Genomic DNA, 18,824 nt, shown 5'->3' with positions numbered 1-18,824 from the left:
GAGGCCCCCCCAAACCTGTGGAATCGGAGTGAATGGTGTTGTGACCTGTACAGAGATGCCACTCACTCAAATTTGGCCGGGGAGCCACTCCATCAGTGGAGAGGCGGCCAGACCAAACCTGAATGATGCTGTGACCCCATGCACCAGGTCACACACCATGGAGTAGGAAGCAGGCCCAGCCCCCGCAGGACAGTAGCCACCGCTGCGGGGTGAGTGTAGGGCAGGCTAGCTCTACCCTCCCTACCACCTGGGTCCTCACTTTTGGAGTGGGGGAGCTCAGTTTCAGATTTTTCCCCCAGTCTCCAAAAACTTCTACATGGCCCTGTACCTTAGGAGCCCAGAACAAATCTGTTCCATTGCTAAAATATCCCCCTTCCATCACACCCACTCACACCACTTATTGTGTGCTTATTGTGCGATGGCCCATGACTAGAGTTGACACCATTTTTTGGAGTTAGGTAGGGAGCACTGAAGCATTTCTTCTGAAAAAGTCAGCAGAAGTATATAAGCTTTGCAAAAAGGTGCAAGAAAAAAGTTGGATTTGGAATCAAAACATGATGTTGTTCCTTTTCTTTTGTTACTGTGGCTATTTGTAGCTGCTCCCAGGTTTGAGATAGTCAGAAAGACAACGCAGCTCCTCTTTCCTAATGCAATCAATTTCTTTATTCCTTAATGCAAGACGGGTTTGGCGATTAAACACAAATCATCACTGAAGGACCTGAACTTGCGAAGTGCCGAGCGACCTGACTGCCTAGTAAATTTGAAGGTGATCAGCATCTCGAATTGGACCCAAAAAGAGAATAGTTATTTCAGGGTGCCTATAGATTAATAACTCACACATTATCCTTCTACACTGAGAGAATTATTCATAAATGTAAAAATCTTTAGTTTTCAGATCACATATTAAATGTATCAGAGGGGTAGCCGTGTTAGTCTGGTTCTGTCGGTGTGCAGTTGTTTTACTGTTTAAATGTAATATTTTACATATTAAATGTGAAATATGTTTTCAGTTTTTACCAATTTTTACTAAAAAAGTCTGAATTTATCGATTTTCACCCAAATGTTAAACCACTCCAGTACACAAAAATACTGATTACATTAAGAAAATCCAATACATTACATTAGTTGGAGGTGTTTATTTTAATAATGAACTAAACTAAGTGTAAATGTAAGGCTGTTTGTTAAAATCAGACAATACAGTGGAACATACCTACATGCCTATCCGCATGCATATGTGTACGCACTGTTAATGTACAAATCATGAAATGAACCACAGTATTAAACTGCTTTTACTTTCAATACCCTTTCATTTCTCTATTTGTTGCTTTTTTTCCTGTCCTCTTATTCCCCAATGTTAATCCTGATATTTACCCACAATTCCCCCCCCCCCCACTGATTTTCACCTGTTTTTAAGTCTTTGTAATTAGCACTGATAAACTGCAGGAAATTTGAAACAAAATAATAACTGAAAATGAAGGGCCTTGAAAATAATACAGTTTAAGTGACTACAGTTTAAACCCCAAAATGCACATTTTCCCTACAGAGAGGAATTTAAAAATTTCTTTTTCGTACAATGTTTGTGTATGAAAGGTAAGTTTATACCCAAAACACTTTACAGCATATAAAATGCAGCTTAAACATAAAGACAGACAATTTATTCTACAGTACATATCTGTCACCTCACAAATATGTGGAAATTGAAGTATAATTGGTTTTCTTTGTTAAATTTATGATGTTAAACCCATTCACCAGCATGATATATTTGCAGAGATGTTACTTGTTATAAAATATGCCTCAACTACTTAAAAAACAACAAATGTCTAGTACTGCACATACCCAGATTTCATTCAATTCATATTTTACAAATACACCATTAAGATTCAAGTCACTTTCACAAATGTGATAATTTTAAACTAATTTAAGCTATGGACAGATTTGAGAGAATATTAGTTACAATTATAATAGGTGGACATTATCATCACTTGAAGCATGATGCGAGCTAAACATTTTTTCCTCAATTCACCTGCTCCAATAATGTGTTTTAAATGCTGCTTTAAAAATAATACAAAGAATTTGTGAAATTGACATTCATTAACCAAAATTAAAACAGCACAGCAAACTAAACTTACTGATGAACTGTAAACTTTTCCATTAGAAATGTAAGCTGGTGAAAGGGTTAACAATGGTGAAAGCTGGTCAGTTTACAAATCCAGAAGTAACTTTTCTCTTTCCTTGCAAGCAATAGACAACTGCAAGTCATATTGAAATACTCATAACAGTAATTTAAATACCTGATACTGGAAAGCTACTGAGCACACACTAACTCCACAGATCATCACAGGAGTTTCAGATGCTCAGGCCCTTACTGTGTAACTTAGTAAAACTAAGGAGATTTTGGCACAATTGTCTCCATATGTAGTGAACAGATTCTCAATAATTTCTGCTTCCAAGTACAGTGACACATACTGGCAGGGTGGCAATACAGCAGAATTTCCACCTCTGTGAAATTAGCAATACATTACCCTATGCTCTGATTACTGATGATATATGAAGCCAACAGAGTTGCAGAGGGTTCCTCTTTCCCATCAGATTAAAAGAGGACAGTACCGTTTATGTTATGTAAATATACATGTTATACATAGATGGCCTGTTCAGGAAAGAGCTTAGGTAGTTTTCACTTATTGCAATTACATAGTAATAGTATTTCAGAGAATAACTAAGACTTATTTTCACATATTCCCACAAATAAAATTGACTCAGGGCAAACTCTAGGCCAGTGATACTCAGACCTCGGTGGTTCAGGAGCCAAATTAGTGATCAACATTACCCAAAAGAGCCACAGTGATGTGAATTCATTGTTTATTTTACCACAGTATTATATATTCATATTTAAACAGTATGGCAGGGGACATATTTAGGGTATATATACATATATTATTCTCACAGCAAAATAACTGACCAAGTATTATTATTTTAGCAACTACAATAGGTTAATAACATTGTAAAAGCATCCTGATTGGTTGCTAATTAAATCACACAGTTTTAATATCACGTGTGGCAAAGAGCTGCAGGAGACACATTAAAGAGCCACTTGCAGCTTGCGAGCATCAGTCTGAGTATCACTGCTCTAAGCTAAATGAGTAGCTCTTTATTATTGTGGCACTGTATACCAAAAGCCATACATGGCTTAAGCTGTACCATAAGAACGGAAAGCTTCTACAGAAACCCTGAAATGCTGCATTGCACACCTTTATCAGGATGTACAGCTCCTCACTTTTAAAGCAAGTCTACAGGAGAGATGACAAAAACCTACCAACAAGTGATTCCAAAATTGCACCCACATAGACCTTCAAAGCAGGGACCAATCTTTCCATAAAAACACATGACATTGTGGACTATGTGTCAATGATAAATTTTATGATCTTCTCAAGATACTTTTGGCTCATTTGAGGAGCTGTAGGGTCTTTAGCCTAAAATTCTAGCAGTGGGAATTCTGAAGTTCATGCAGGACCCTAAAAAACATGCAACGTATTGAAAGAGCCTAATACTTCCCCCTCTCCCCCCCAATTTTTTTTTGTAAGATCAAATGCTTACCTAAGTATTTACTCTCTGATGGTTGTTCTAACTCTCGGAAAGCACTGTATTTGTCTCCATAATCTATCATGCATGAAATAAAAAAAAAGATAATTTCCATTAAGATATTGTGAAATTAGGCTACAATCAGTTATGGTACAGATTAGATTGGTACAGATGCTGTCATCTTGCACTCAACATTTCATATTAACATTTTACCAATGTCACAGGCACTACTGAAATATGAAAAATTGAACTAAATGTTACATTACATGTAGTGTTAACAATTAAACAGTTTTTGTTTACCTCCAAACATAGCTGCACTTTCAGAAGGCTTTTCAACTGCAATTCCTTTAAACACAGCATATTTATCCGTTGAGGAAGGTGTTTTAGTGCCAGGGAGTGGAATCAGCAAAGAAGGAACACTGAACAAACAAACACACAAAAAAGAAAGAAAGAAAAAAGAAAAAAACTCCTGAGCAATCTAATTTCTTCTATTATTTAAAGCAAGCAGGATATTAGGAAATGAAAGAGCAACTTATTAGCATCTGTCTAAATTATGTGTATTAACACAAATGTGCTCTATCAAACACGGTAAAGGACTTATTTTACTTCTGCACTTTTAAAAGAGAGTTTTATAATGTACACTACGTTCATAAAGATCTGCAGCAGCAATATTCTCACGCCAACCCCATTCATCTTATGCTAGTCACTATCTCATTGAAATTCTATCAACACTACTCTGGGCCAAAATAGTAAATTCTCCACCCATGGAGAATAGAGATGCCTTAAGTGCGTTAACTTTTTTATTCTTACTTGTGACAGAACTGTTCTAGATACGCATCACTGCAGTTTTTAACCCAGAAGAGAACACACACATATATGTGAAAAGCACTGTGGTTTCATTAATCACATTGTCCAAGATGGTTAAGGGCATGCCTTCTTGATGGGACCAGAAATTGGTAAGAATCACAGGCTGCCTAAGACTTTGCTAACTCTGTGCTTCCATTTCTTCGGCTTTTGATTACATTTCATTGCATATTGCAAAAATGAGAAGAGAACAGATCCATTATTCCAATAGGAGCAAAGGATAACGTTTGAATTTCTACACAGCGAAAGTCACCAAGTTCAGGTAGCCATATGTTCAGCAATGTCAGGATTATGCCATAATTAAATGAACAGAACTTTTTGCACATGAACATAATAAACTGCCATAATAACCTAATACTGTGTTAGCAATTCCTGAAAGATTTAAACATATACTGTAAGAGCTTCGCTTCCCCTCCCTTATCAGACCTTGGCAGCTCTGCAGAACAACATCCTTTACATAAGAATGACTACATTTTACCTCTAGTTTATGTCATTTAACACCATACACACTGAAAATGTGAATGAATTTCTATGGCATTCTTTGGCCTACAGCAAGAATCTTTCCACAGCCATTTAAATCTCCTTATCAGTGGCCTGCAAGCTACACACAAACCCAGCACTTGCATGTGCATTCTAATGGTGGCCGGTGGGGCTTGCAGAATAAGACACAGAGCAATGTCAAAATATGTAGTTGATGGCAATATAATTTAATTTCACATCACTACGAAACAGACCGTTCGATATCCAATCTTGACAAATATAACAGTTAATCTGGTGTACACTACACGTTTTTTTTAAAAAAAATAAAACTCCATAAGCAATTAGACTATAGTTCATTGTAATATTCTGTACAAAACTGAATGCTTTTACAACTGAATAAAGAGAACTACTGTAGTGGAAAACACTGATTTCTCATGACCCTCCAACTCCAATTACAAATTTTTAAACAAAACTGTGCTTACAGATCTGTAAATGCTTTTGCTAAGACTTCCTAACAAAATAATTTTATTAATTGCAGAATTATGCCTAAAACAAAATAAGGACTAAAAAAAATATGGAGCATCTTCAGATGAATGTAGTGCTACTGATTTAAACTAGCAAAATGAAATCCCTTTCATGAAAACTATGACTCAGACTGTAATTTTACACATGCTGCCGCTGAACAATTAATTCTAGTATCTTCCTCTGATGTCATTGTCAACGAAGCAACCAGTAATCACCTTGAAAGTATTTGTCCAATCTACATATAAGAACAACCTGTTCAATACATACAGACAAAATGTTTTGTTCCTAAAATTAATTAAAATTAGGCAGGTGGGAGAAGCATATTATTTTTCCCTGTACAGTATGAGAAAATAAAATTTTGGGGCTTCTTGATCACAGGACATTGAAAGTCAGAATTGTGTGAAAGAATTCAGACTCAAAATCAGGAAGCTTTGGATGATTACTTCTCTACTCCACACTGCCTAACCCGTGACCGTACTGAGGCAATGCTACTCTCTCAATTAAATAAGGGCCGCCAGAATAGGAGAGGCGTTGAGCAACCATAATGCCAGTAGACCTCTAAAATTTGAATGAAACAGACTTTAAATGGGATTTCCAGGCAATCACCACAACTCAAAATCAGGTATTAAATAAAAATTGGCCAAAATGGAAAGGATGAGAGGAGCTTAAAAAAAAAAACACACACACACACACAACACAAAACACCAAACATCCACTGAAGAGCCATGGCCATTTAAAAGACTACAGTTTGGCATGTGATCCTCTCTGCATGCATTTTGGGTGTTTATGGCCTGATCAAAGGCAACTGAACTCAATGGGAAGCTTTCTACGTACCTCAATGGGTGCCGGATCAGGCCTTTAACAAGGGCAGCTACTGCTAAGTGCATAGCTTATCTGTCCCAATTCATTCTTCTGAGAGCACAGGAATGAGTGGATTGCTATATGTAAAGGTTTGAGCCTAAATGCATGGTATGAAAGAACTCATGATTTGTCAGCAACAGAATAAACACTTGAAAACCTATTCTCATAACTTTATATACAATTTATCTCAGCACAATGAATGGAATTCTAAAGAATGGTCAGCAATCTATAGTACATTAAATGTCAGTTTGGATACACTGCCATTAGGATTTCTGAAATGGCTGCTGAAAGAAACTGCCAGAGTCAAGATCAGGTGATGGTATGAAATTATGGGTTAGAAAGTTAGACAGAGAAGAAAACATTTAATTGCTTTAAAAGGGATATTTAAGTTACTGAAAAGAAATTCAGAGCTCTACTCCACCTGCTCCGGTGCTGAGAACTGGTTGCTTTGGAGGATCCAGGTCCCTCCCCTTGGAAATCGGAGAAAGATTCGTCGAGTGAGCCAGACTTTGACGCATCCTGAAAATCCTGGAAGTCATCATCTTCTGGTTTAACTACCTGGATTCCATAAAATCATGAGACCCCCCCCCATTTAAGACGAGAAAACACATTACCTTGACATTTTAAGTATATATGGAATATTTTTGCCTACTCAGTAAATTTCCTATATACTTCACTGCAAAGTCTTAATATACAAATCAATAGTTAAAGGGAACAGACAAAGCCCTACAAAATGTTACTGAAAGAAACAGTTGAGGGGAATGGACATGAAACAAAAGATCTTGTCAATTTCCATAATTATGATAAAAAGTGAATTTATGTGGAATAAAGGCACAAGATAAGCTTAACTCTAAAAAATATCTTTTATTCATTCATAAAACAAGCACAGCACCAGCATCTGCAGTAAAAGCTTCCTTATGCTGTCCGACAAACATGACAACCTTGCTTTGGAAGATCCGCAGCTAAACGCTAGATGATTGTTTACTCTGCAAAGCCATTGAGCCTTCAGCAAAGGCACTGAAATGGGAAGCAATGGTGCCAAGGGTTATTTTATTATGATGGGGTGGACATATGTCCTTGAAAGAATGGACTGAGAGAAGCAATTAATTTCACAGAGACCACTGAAGAACCAAGAGGTAGACACATGACTATGTAAAGCCCTTTGATATGTTACTAGTACTAGTTAAATTTACTTTTCAATTAAATGGTCTAGAAACACATGAGGCCTCTGAATTTACCCACAGAAATAAATATCAGGATCCTGGATACTCCATAAGCATATAATTGTGCTTCAGAGTCCACTTTATATGGAGTGGTTATAGAGTTTTTGGTCCACAATTAACAGAGAGGACCAGGATGTGTTGCAGGAGGGAGCTTAACAATGTCAGAACTTCCTGATTAGAGAGTTCTCCAGCGGCTGCTTAAATCATGCCCCTGCGTTTATGTCCTCACACTACATGATGTCAGAAGTGAGCGAATCCCTCTCTCTAAAGAAGGAGCAAAGGAAAGAAAAGACACCTCCAGACTGTCAGAGTGGTCAGCGAGTGAGGAAAATGGAATATCAGGGAGGAGACCTGTGAAATCAGCAGCAAGAAGGCAGAGCCCTATCTCACCTCAGCAGTAGAGCCCCATAGCACAAATGGCTCTATTAGAGATGTTTGATTTTTGCAACTCAGGCAGCCAGCCTTGCAGGAGCCATAGATTTGGGCAATTCTGGTTTAACAGAGAAAGCACGAGAATATCAGGTAAATGCCCTGTTTCTTGCTGTTGCTGATATCCTATGTGCCCTCCTCCTCACTGAGGAGGAAAAGAAAGAATACTCCAAAGTGAAGCATGAGCATTTGATGCCCGTTTCAAAGCCAGGCAATATTACATATGAAAGGGGCAAACTTAATAGGAAGTGCCAGAAACAAGGGGAAACAGCTGAGACTTATTACCGCAGTTCACAGTCTTGCTGAACATTGCAAATATGGAACTTCAAAAAAGCGAATACGAGACAAGATGGTTGTTGGTATAAAAGACCAGTTTATCAGCACAGGTTCAGTTAAACCCAGATCTCACACTACCAAAACAACAGCAAAAGTGAGAATGCAACAATAGAGAAACAGCAATGTGGCTTACATGCTACAGCATAAGGAAGACCGATCCACTAGAAAGGGGTACTGCAGAAAGGGATCATAGTGGATCACAAGCTAAAGTAACACTGTTGCACAAAAAAAGCAAACATCATTCTGGGATGATTTTTCATTCATTTTCTGCAGAAAAGGACCTAGGGGTTATAGTGGACAAGAAGCTGGATATGAGTCGACAGTGTGCCCTGTTACCAAGAAGGCTAACGGCATTTTGGCCTGTATAAGTAGGGGCATTGCCCTCAGATCGAGGGATGTGATCATTCCCCTCTATTCGACACTGGTGAGGCCTCATCTGGAGTACTGTGTCCAGTTTTGGGCCCTCACTACAAGAAGGATGTGGAAAAATTGGAAAGAGTCCAGCGGAGGGCAACAAAAATGATTAGGGGGCTGGAGCACATGATTTATGATCAGAGCCTGAGGGAACTGGGATTGTTTAGTCTGCAGAAGAGAATAATGAGAGGGGGATTTTATAGCTGCTTTCAACTACCTAAAAGGGGGTTCCAAAGAGGATGGATCTGGACCAGGGGTGAGCAACCTTTCAGAAGTGAGGTGCTGAGTCTTCATTTATTCACTTTAATTTAAGGTTTTGCGTGCCAATAATACATTTTAAACCTTTTTAGAAGGTCTCTTTCTATAAGTCTATAATATATAACTAAACTACTGTATGTAAAGTAAATAAAGTTTCAGAATGTTTAAGAAGCTTCATTTAAAATTAAATTAAAATGTAGTGCCCCCCGGACTGGTGGCCAGGACCTGGGCAGCATGGGTGCCACTGAAAATCAGCTTGCGTGCCGCCTTCAGCACCCATGCCATAAGTTGCCTACCCCTGATCCAGACTGTTCTCAGTGGTACCAGATGACAGAACAAGGAGTAATGGTCTCAAGTTGCAGTGGGGGAGGTTTAGGTTGGATATTAGGAAAAACTTTCACTAGGAGGGTGGTGAAGCACTGGAATGGGTTACCTAGGGAGGTAGTGGAATCTTTTTGCTTAGAGGTTTTTTAAGGTCAGGCTTCACACAGCCCTGGCTGGGATGATTTAGTTGGGAATTGGTCCTGCTTTGAGCAGGGGGTTGGACTAGATGACCTCCTGAGGTCCCTTCCAACCCTGATATTCTATGATTCTATGAGATGTATTAGCAGGAGTGTTGTAAGCAAGACACAAGAAGTAATTCTTCCGCTCTACTCCGCGCTGATTAGGCCTCAACTGGAGTATTGTGTCCAGTTCTGGGCGCACATTTCAGGAAAGATGTGGACAAATCGGAGAAAGTCCGGAGAAGAGCAACAAAAATTATTAAAGGTCTAGAAAGCATTAGTTCAGTTAAAACATGGATTTCAATTAGTTGGTTTGCAGTTGTTTTTTTTTAAAAGCACCATCACCTTTAAGGTACAACACCTACTGGTTTGCTCGAGTGGTGTCAATTTTCTCTGTAGTTGCAAGAAACTGAGACACTTAGAATTAAGCATTTTGGATTGTACCAAACAACGTGGGTACGGTTCATGTTGTACAGTGCGGTGAAGATGTAATGCACTATATTAGTAGTAGATTTGCATTATTACTGGCTTTGAATCAGAAGCAATATTCTTGCTTTTAGCTGTATAACTAAATGGGAACTAATTGCAAGGATTCTGTTCTCCACACTACCCTTCCAACAACACAAAAGCAAAAAGTGTGTTTAGGATCTCACTAGATATGGAAGACATCTGTTACTAAAGGACTTCATCCCAGACATTAATGTATTATACGTGATCTTGGCCAAGTCATCTTTGAATAGAGGAAGAACATTATGGAAGCAAAAATCAATCAGTATATGCTGCAAAACATCAAAAGGAATATGCTGTGGATGTTGGGCAAATTGAGTTTTGAATAGCAAATCTGATTGCCAAGATCAATTTATGCTTCCAGAAAATGTGGGCATTAGCCAGATCATCTTTTCTATCACTGATACACAGTTTTCAGTTCTCCCTGTGGTCTCACTTCTGTTTTACTAACCAAATAACAAAGGTCTTATTTAGTTTACATGCAATTCCACTTCAAATGTCGTAAAAAAGGAACTAACTAGAGGCCTTTCTCAGGATGCAAGAGCTTAGGAAGGGAGAAGAAATTTGTCTAGCTTTTTTAATGACACCTGAAAGAGACTGAAACATCAAAGAGGCTTGCTACAGCATGGTCTTCCATATTTAAATGGGCATGTTCTAGATTTCAGTTTCATTTTTAACATTTACTTAAAATCCAGTTGTCATTATGCAGCTTTGAAACAGAGTATCCCTTGCAATGATAATACAGATTTATTATGCTATAGAAACAGCACTAACCTGGTTTGTGGGGTAAGATGGCATGAAACCACTAGAAACCTGTGCTGCAGCTCCACCCACTGGTGGAGTTATGTTCATTCCTATGACTGCCTGTCCAATATTAAGAGGCATGGAGACTGGCGGTCCAGAGGGCCTCATAGGCTGTTGATTCACTGTGGCAGGCAATGAAATTGGATAGCCACTTAAAGTAGGAACAGGAGCAGTTGGAAATTGGTTTAAAACATCGGGACTCACTGCAGGTACTCCTCTCTGCACAAGGAGAAAAATAAAGAGATAGCTACATGCATTACACATTTCAAATGACTATTTCCTCCATCTGTACTCTTATTTCTCAACTAATTTAATTTATTTATTGAAACTATGAAAATTCATGGAGTCAGTCCTTCTTCAATTCTGTCTTTTGCACACAAAAAAGGCTACTGAATTTCACATAATCAGGGTGAACCTACACATATACAATATGCTGGAACTGATACAGTTTACTGCTAGATCTCATACGGATCTATAGACTCACTTGATTCACTTACTAAAAGCACACACAAGAATTGTATCTGAATGCTCAAAATTTAGCACTGGCTGGAGCTCACTAAACATGGGTAGGTGCTATGCAAATTTCCCCCCCATATCCCTAACAATGTACATCAGTGCCTATCTTCACTGTCCCATCTCATTTACTCCTGGATTTCTTTTCTGTCAACTTCTGATCATAGTGAAGTTTGCAAAACTTGAATGGCGGTTTTTGCGATTTTAGACAAGTTTCTATTAAACTAGGAACAGCCATGGCATTACACTATAACCTGACACAGAAATTAAAACCTAGACTACACAGTCTAAAAAATTAACAAATTCACCCACTGCCCAGGTGCTCAGATAATCTAGTGGAGGGGCCCATATCTCTTCCTAAATATCAGGGGTAGCCATGTTAGTCTGGATCTGTAAAAAGCAACAAAGAGTCCTGTGGCACCTTATAGACTAACAGATGTATTGCAGCATAAGCTTTCGTGGGTGAATACCCACTTCATCAGACACATGTTCTTAAATAGATAGTTATACAGCATAAAAGAAAAGCCAAAGCCAATACAAACTTAAATGAGTCCTGACGAAGAAATAATAGCTATAAATGCAAAGAGCAACATCCTGGATTCATTGAAGTGAATGGGAGTTTTGCCAGGATTCATTGAGGGTACGTCTACACTTACCTGCCGGTTCGACGCGGAGAGTTCGACTTTTCGGAGTTCGAACTATCGCGTCTGATCTAGACGCTATAGTTCGAACTCCGGAAGCGCCGCGGTCGACTCCGGTACTCCACCTCGGCAAAAGGAGTTGGCGGAGTCGACGGGGGAGCCGCGGAGTTCGACCCCGCCGCGTCTGGACGGGTGAGTTGTTCGAATTAGGGTACTTCGAATTCAGCTACGCTATTCACATAGCTGAATTTGCGTATCCTAATTCAACCCCCGCCCTTAGTGTAGACCTGCCCTCAGTGTATTTAATGTGTGGTATAATACAGGTACACGTGTCCATACACAACATACTGCAGGGATGTTACAAAAGTCAGTGACAGTTAATCAAGAGGAGGTTAGACCCTTTTCCATTCCCCCAAAAGTCTGTCTCAGTCACTTGTACCTGAGTTACTGCTATCATAGCCAGGACAGTATAAAGCTCTTCTTTGGTAAGTTTTCCAGGTGTGGTACGATTGGTTAAGGCCCATATTTGTCCAAGGGTCTCCCTGGGAAGTCCAGATGACATCAGAATGGGATAGAGTTTAGCAGTATCTATTCCAGCAGGAGTCATAGTGGTTTCTAAAATTTTCTTATACAAATCTATTGAGGGAAACACAGTGTTGGCAGATGAAAATAAATATTTTAAAGCGATTTTAAGATCATTTTTCTATTCTAACTATATTGTAATATTGTTGACATGGAACGTTACCAATTTGATTAGGCATCAATGTTAAAGTTGGCACATAATACTAGAAGTTTCATCTAAATATAACTTCTCATTCTACCTCTACATTCAAATTCAATCAAGCAGGTGAAGGAGAAAAGAAGTTCCCCAAACAAAGCCCAAAGAGATAGGGAAGAGAGATTTGCAAGTTACCAAGAAAAATGGAAAATGAATAAAAATGCTGCATACTCCAGCACAACTCTACCAATTAACTTGAGGCCTGTCAAAAGGATCCTCCAGTCCCTTGCAAGGAGAACATAACATGCTGTATTAAACAAGCTGCACCTAAATCAAGATAATTAGTAGTATCAATGTCTTAACTGATTTATTTTCTAACGAACAAACTACATCAAAAACCATCTGGCCAACACATCCTATTCCCTTCAGTTTCAATACACAGAGCAATAAAACAAGTTGCTTACTGTGGTTATTTTTCAGAAATGTAGGAGACTCAACTCTGCCAGCTAACTGTGCTACTTCACACCACGTTCTGGGTGTTATAGTCAGCAAGACTTCTGACTATTCCTCCAGCACTAAAGAAAATTACCTATGCCACAGCAGATTCTCTATACCTAGACAGAATGAAAAGCTTACATTCTAAGACAGACACCTGCTTGATTAAAATGGAAATCAATTAATCAGTAAAACCGACAATCCATACAACACAACTAGTTCTCTTTATAAATTTCACTACATATTTCTGTAATGAGGCCTCTGGATAATCCTTGTGTGAAGATAGCCAGAGCAGCATTATGTAGTTAAAATTCAGTGCAATCTAATCAATATTTAGTACAGCACTTCATTTTCTGTTTACTATGCTTCTGGCATATATAAGGCAAATAACCTTAAGAAATGAGCCTGCTTAATTACAAGAGATACTGAAAGGAGACAGCTCATAAAAATGTAATACCAACAATGGCAATTCCTATTAAGATAATTTGCCATCATTATAACCTCTAGATTTAACATTTACTATGTTTGAAGAAGCTTCTGCCGCCTTCTCTGAATGCAGATAAAGCTACCAAAGACGTGTAAGACATCCAAAAACATGTTTTGGAATGCTTGCCAGTTTGTGCAACGAATTAAGACTGCCCTAACAAACACTATTGAGCTGTGAAACTATGAAACAGATTAGCTAGGAATGCTGCACAATTCCCATCCTGGGAGGTCTTTCAGAACCGGTTAGACAAACACCTGTCTGTGATGGTCTAAGTGTCCTTAATCCTGCTCAGCACAGGGGGAGGTCCCTTCCAGGCCTCCATGTCTACGATTCTCCAAAGCTATACTTGGAACAGATGAACTTGGTCATTACCACTGCTGCTATACCAGATCTAAGAAATACCATGTATAGTTCAGACAACAGCACCAATAACCTAGTTTTCCCAGGAGTGATTAAAACACTTGCTTTACAAATTAAATTAGTGATCGAGAAATTCATGAGTTGCTCTTCCTGCTTCTACTCAAAGAAATATATGTTGACATTAGTCAGCCGAAGTTTAATACTAAATTTAAGACACAAACATCAGTGACTGCAAGTATGATGGCTACCTTCAGTAAATAATAACAAAGTTAAGTGTGTATTGCATTTAAACATCGCATGCTGACATGCACTTGGGGAAGTGTAACCATTCATCGTCACACTCAATAACAACAACTCTGCAATGGCAGGGGACAGGATAAGATGACCCGATAGGTCTTTTGCCTGTGTTGTGCAGGAGGTCAAAGAAGATTGTCATCATAATCCCTTCTGGTCTTAAAATCTAATAATGTATTTTCTGATTCTATGGTGAAACCTGACTTGTGATAGTATGAACAGTACTGAGTAAGAACAAAGGGGACACCAACAGTCTTAAATACTCATACACAAACTGGTATTCCTCACTGTCATAGCCACAGAACCTCTGACTCAAGCCAACATGAACTTGGAACAAAAACTACAGTACTGGAAAGCTTCTGTATCAAACCTGACAAAGTTTAGGGATTTGGAAAGTTTTTATTGTAGATGAAAAAAATACTGATTTGGGTAAGACATTAAGCAACACTGAAGTGTAAGGATTTTTATACTTTTTTCTTTAAATGATGTTTTAGCAGAATATTTTACCTGGAGCCAAGCTTTCATTGTAAATCCAAGGTGGCATCATTTGCTGGATTGGATCTTGGGAAGGGAATACTCCAACACCTAAAGGTATGCAATATATTAAAAAGGGAGACGAGAATCATATTAGGGGTATAGAGATTCAAAATAGGAAAACGTCTGTGACAGAGTTTTTGGTATTTCAGCCAGCCTGTTTCAGACATGGAATCATCTGGCTACATGAGAAACCAAAACTGATACTGCTACAAAATGACCTGAAACAGCAACAAAAATACAATTAAATGCACATGATGAAATAAAGAGCCACTCATTTTCCAAACATATCTGTTTGATTAGGAACACAAGTCCCATCAATTCCAAACATTTCATAAATAGCAGTGGTTCTGCCATGCCTATTTACATAAATTTGATGGGCAGAACATTAAGGCTATTTGGGGAATAATTTAATTTAATCACACTGAAACAAGTTTAGGACATACACTCTGTGTTTCACAGGTGAACCCCTCATGGTAAAAGCCATTAACATCTTCTGTCAGGCTGGCTTGCCCCATTAGACCCATCCCCTCACCTCCTTATCCTACCTAGTCATCAGCTCAGGGAGGTGGCATTGCTGTTGTTGTCACTGCAGAACTCTAATGCATTCTGTCCTCTCCAGTCCCCTGTAACTTGAATATTTCACTCCCCAGACTCAAACATTATGTTAATTTCCCCGCTTGGTTTCACCAAGTTTGACCCTTCTCAGTCCCTGTTCTGATTCACCCTTCAGCAGATTTCATCTTCACTTTGGACTTATATCAACATTGTGACAAGTCCTTTGACCCCTTTTCTAACCTGCCACCTTTCCCATTCATACCCATTCTTTCCTTCATCATGATCAATAAAACCTGCTCTTTTATTTCTTGTTTTTCTTATAATCTTCCCTACACTGACCACTGCCTGATTGCAGCAGATTACTCCCTCCCATCACCTGACTGCTCAGAAAGTGACCTTCCTTCCCTCTGAAGAACCCAAATCCTGCTCATCTCTAACCTGTTTTGCTTGCTCCCTCCTTTGCCTGCCCTTTCCCACACAGTTACCTGCAACTCTCTCATACCTCAAGTTCTACTTGGTTTACAGACCAGCTGTGGGCCGCTGTGCATACGAGCTGATGCACTGAGAAAAGCAGTGAGGAATGTCCCATATTTGTTCTTGATCTCCTCAGACTCTACAGGGATTCCCAGTAAGCCACAAAGTTTAATTTCTACTTATCCCTAATTCCAAAGCTGCAAAGAACAGTCACTCCCCTCTTCCACACCAGCAATTCTCTTCACCCAGCCAAGTAAGAGGCATTTGCTTTCTTCTTTCAATCTAAGATTACCCTAACTTGTAACTTTTCTATCACCCGTAACAGCTCATCTTCAGGCATTCCCTCCTTTTTCTCCTCCTCTCCTTTTACTTCCCTTCCATTTTTGCTTCCACCAGAAATTTCTGATATAATCTCGCCCCTAAAAAAATCTCCTCGCCTCTATCATTTGCTCCCATCTCCCCATCCCTTGATTCCTACATTACAATGGATTGATTTACCTCTTAGTAACTTCCAATTCTCTGAAGTGTGCACCACACAGGAACTTCTTGGGATGATTCCCTTGTCCCCAGTGTCACCATATTACTGCTAACCCTACCTCCCTCAAAGTACTTGGAATGGTTGCACTCATTCTTCAAATCCTTTAACAATATCCTGGACTGTTTTCAATGAGGGTTTCTACTTGGGCTACAGAACAGAAGTGTTCTTCTATGTTTAGCAAGCTTCTGCTTTTCTGAAACCGAGCCTCCTTCTCCCACCTCACTAAACTTGGTCATGGTGAGTCATTCCATCCTCTTAAGCAGAGTCCATATCAAAGCAGGCATCTCTGGCTCCTTCCTGTCATGGGTTCTATTCTTACCTATTCTTACCTCTTGCATCTGAAGAAGTGGGTATTCACCCACGAAAGCTCATGCTGCAAAACGTCTGTTAGTCTATAAGGTGCCACAGGATTCTTTGTTGCTTTTACAGATCCAGACTAACACGGCTACCCCTCTGATTCTTACCTATGAAATTCCTGACTCTAGTAGTAACTCCTCTCCTTTCACACAACTCTTAGTTGTTGGTGCCATAATCTTCCCTTTCTGCAGCTCCTATTTTCTGGGCTGCATTCCTGCCTCATGAACTTTCCATTGATTCTCAGATCATCCAGAAATACCTTTTCTTCCTTCTTTGTCTCAATATCTCTTTTCCCCTACCATTTTAATCTTTGCAGCTAACTAGAGTGTGCCAAGTTTGTACAAGAGACACAATATCACTACTTTACATTAGTTGTAAACAAATACAGCTCTTATTTCACAGTGTGCATTACAATTGTATTTTATTTCAAATTACAGAGTAAATGGATAACTTGAGCTACTAAAAAGCATTATCTGAAAATAGAGCAATTTAATTTTATCTTGTAACCAGTAACTGGTGGGTGTGGGGTTTTTTTGCCCATTGGTGAGGTCCCAACTATTAAGAGCAATGTCATCAAACAGCAATCAAGGTGGCATATAGAAAAATTAATTGAACTAAAGTACTGGCAAGACACCACAATCCCTTAAGAAAGTGCCAACTTGAATTTTTAAATTTAATTATCTATATATTTTTTAAAATTGACCTGTGTTTCAAGAAAGGAGGCCGTGCAAAGCTATGTCTTTGTCTCCCCATATTTGAACACCTTGGAGTTCAATATCTGAGGCTGTCACCAAGCACAACTTTAGAGCAGTATCAAAACATACCAACCAACACCTTTAATCTGTTTTGGTTCAACAGTTAAAGTTCTCTGTAGTTTGCTCCATAGTCAACAATACTAAAATCACATCTACAACAAGAACCTGCTTAGTTAATACTGTACTGTCAAAGTATTGACGTAGAATTGCATTTGTATCTGGTCCAGCTTGTGAAGTTTTGACTTTTACAAAACAGGCTTTTAAAAAAAAACAAAAAACAAAACAAAAAAAAAACATGCCAGGCTAATGGCTATAGTATATAGTATAATATTGCCCAGACAAATGATTTAGCTTAACTAGAACATTTCCCCCTCCAGCAGCTGGGTGAAGACCCATTCTTCAGTAGTAAGTTTCTCATGTGGGTTTTTTTGGGTCCATACCCTCCCCCATGCCACCCAAATTAATAAAAAAATACAAAGCATACACAAACAAACAGGTTTTGTTGAAATAAGACGACAGAATATTTTAAAACAGCAGAGAATCTGTTTAGAGAAACTTGTTAAAATGTTTATAGTATATACATGGTGGAAAGGATTCAGCATAAATTCATGTATGTGTTACTTGCAGTCAGGAGCGAGAGGCATTGCATGTTATTGAAGCAGGCATTGAGAGCAAAATAATGCAGCATTTGCCGTAGAATTAGTGTGTAAGATGTTAGCATTCAAGCTGCGTTCTGTCAGATTTACACTTTGTCAAATGTTTCATTTGCTCACCACACTCTTCAACTGCTATGTTTTGTTGTGAAGCCTTGTACACCTCTGCAGCGGTGGTACCACTTACAAGTCCACCTACAGCATTCCCGTTATTCACGGTTACACTGGGATGAACTTGGCTTGCGGCTGAGGCTTTATGTTCAATTTCAGATGTTTTAAGTTTGGTTTGCTCCTGTCCAGATGCACTTAAATCATAAATTAAGAGCGAGTCCTCCAAGGAATGGCCTAGACAAACAGCAGGAGGAATTACTTTTATTTGGTTAATCACCTTTGTACGTATTCTCCCCCCAAATCATCATCCCACTCCCTCAAGGGAAAGATGGGTCAAGTCATACTTAACGGTACCAAGTAATACGACTGATGGCTGATTCTCCAGAGCACTGTCTGTGTTCCCTCAGGACACCAATGCAATTCAGGTCAAGCATCTTCTACTAGACCTTGAGCCTGCCCAGCATAGGGGGTTGACAATGTACTTTTTTTCTTATGCTTGTAATGAGCAGAACAGGAAATACACTTATTGCTGCACAGCCATCTAGTCACTCCT

The 18,824-nt window shown here is 38.9% G+C and overlaps 1 protein-coding gene across 4 annotated transcripts in view; it reads right to left on the bottom strand.

Annotated features, from left to right (window-relative positions):
- SYNRG (synergin gamma) overlaps nucleotides 1-18,824 on the bottom strand; it is a 63,662-nt gene that overhangs the window by 27,987 nt on the left and 16,851 nt on the right. For 3 of the 4 annotated variants that reach the window (XM_044993762.1, XM_044993763.1, XM_044993764.1), the window contains 6 exons: nucleotides 14,799-14,876; nucleotides 12,377-12,573; nucleotides 10,754-11,002; nucleotides 6,731-6,867; nucleotides 3,880-3,998; nucleotides 3,595-3,657 (listed from right to left, as the gene is read on the bottom strand). In XM_044993762.1, the coding sequence (XP_044849697.1) occupies nucleotides 3,595-3,657; nucleotides 3,880-3,998; nucleotides 6,731-6,867; nucleotides 10,754-11,002; nucleotides 12,377-12,573; nucleotides 14,799-14,876 (843 nt within the window). Of the gene's footprint in view, nucleotides 1-3,594; nucleotides 3,658-3,879; nucleotides 3,999-6,730; nucleotides 6,868-10,753; nucleotides 11,003-12,376; nucleotides 12,574-14,798; nucleotides 14,877-18,280; nucleotides 18,506-18,824 lie in introns of all 4 variants that reach the window. The other variant, XM_044993760.1, reaches the window with a different exon arrangement.

The sequence above is a fragment of the Mauremys mutica genome, chromosome 19 (genome assembly GCF_020497125.1).
Source record: "Mauremys mutica isolate MM-2020 ecotype Southern chromosome 19, ASM2049712v1, whole genome shotgun sequence".
Taxonomy (NCBI): Eukaryota; Metazoa; Chordata; order Testudines; family Geoemydidae; genus Mauremys; species Mauremys mutica.
The sequence above is the reverse complement of the archived record's forward strand: the minus strand, read 5'-3'. Positions and strand labels throughout refer to the sequence as shown.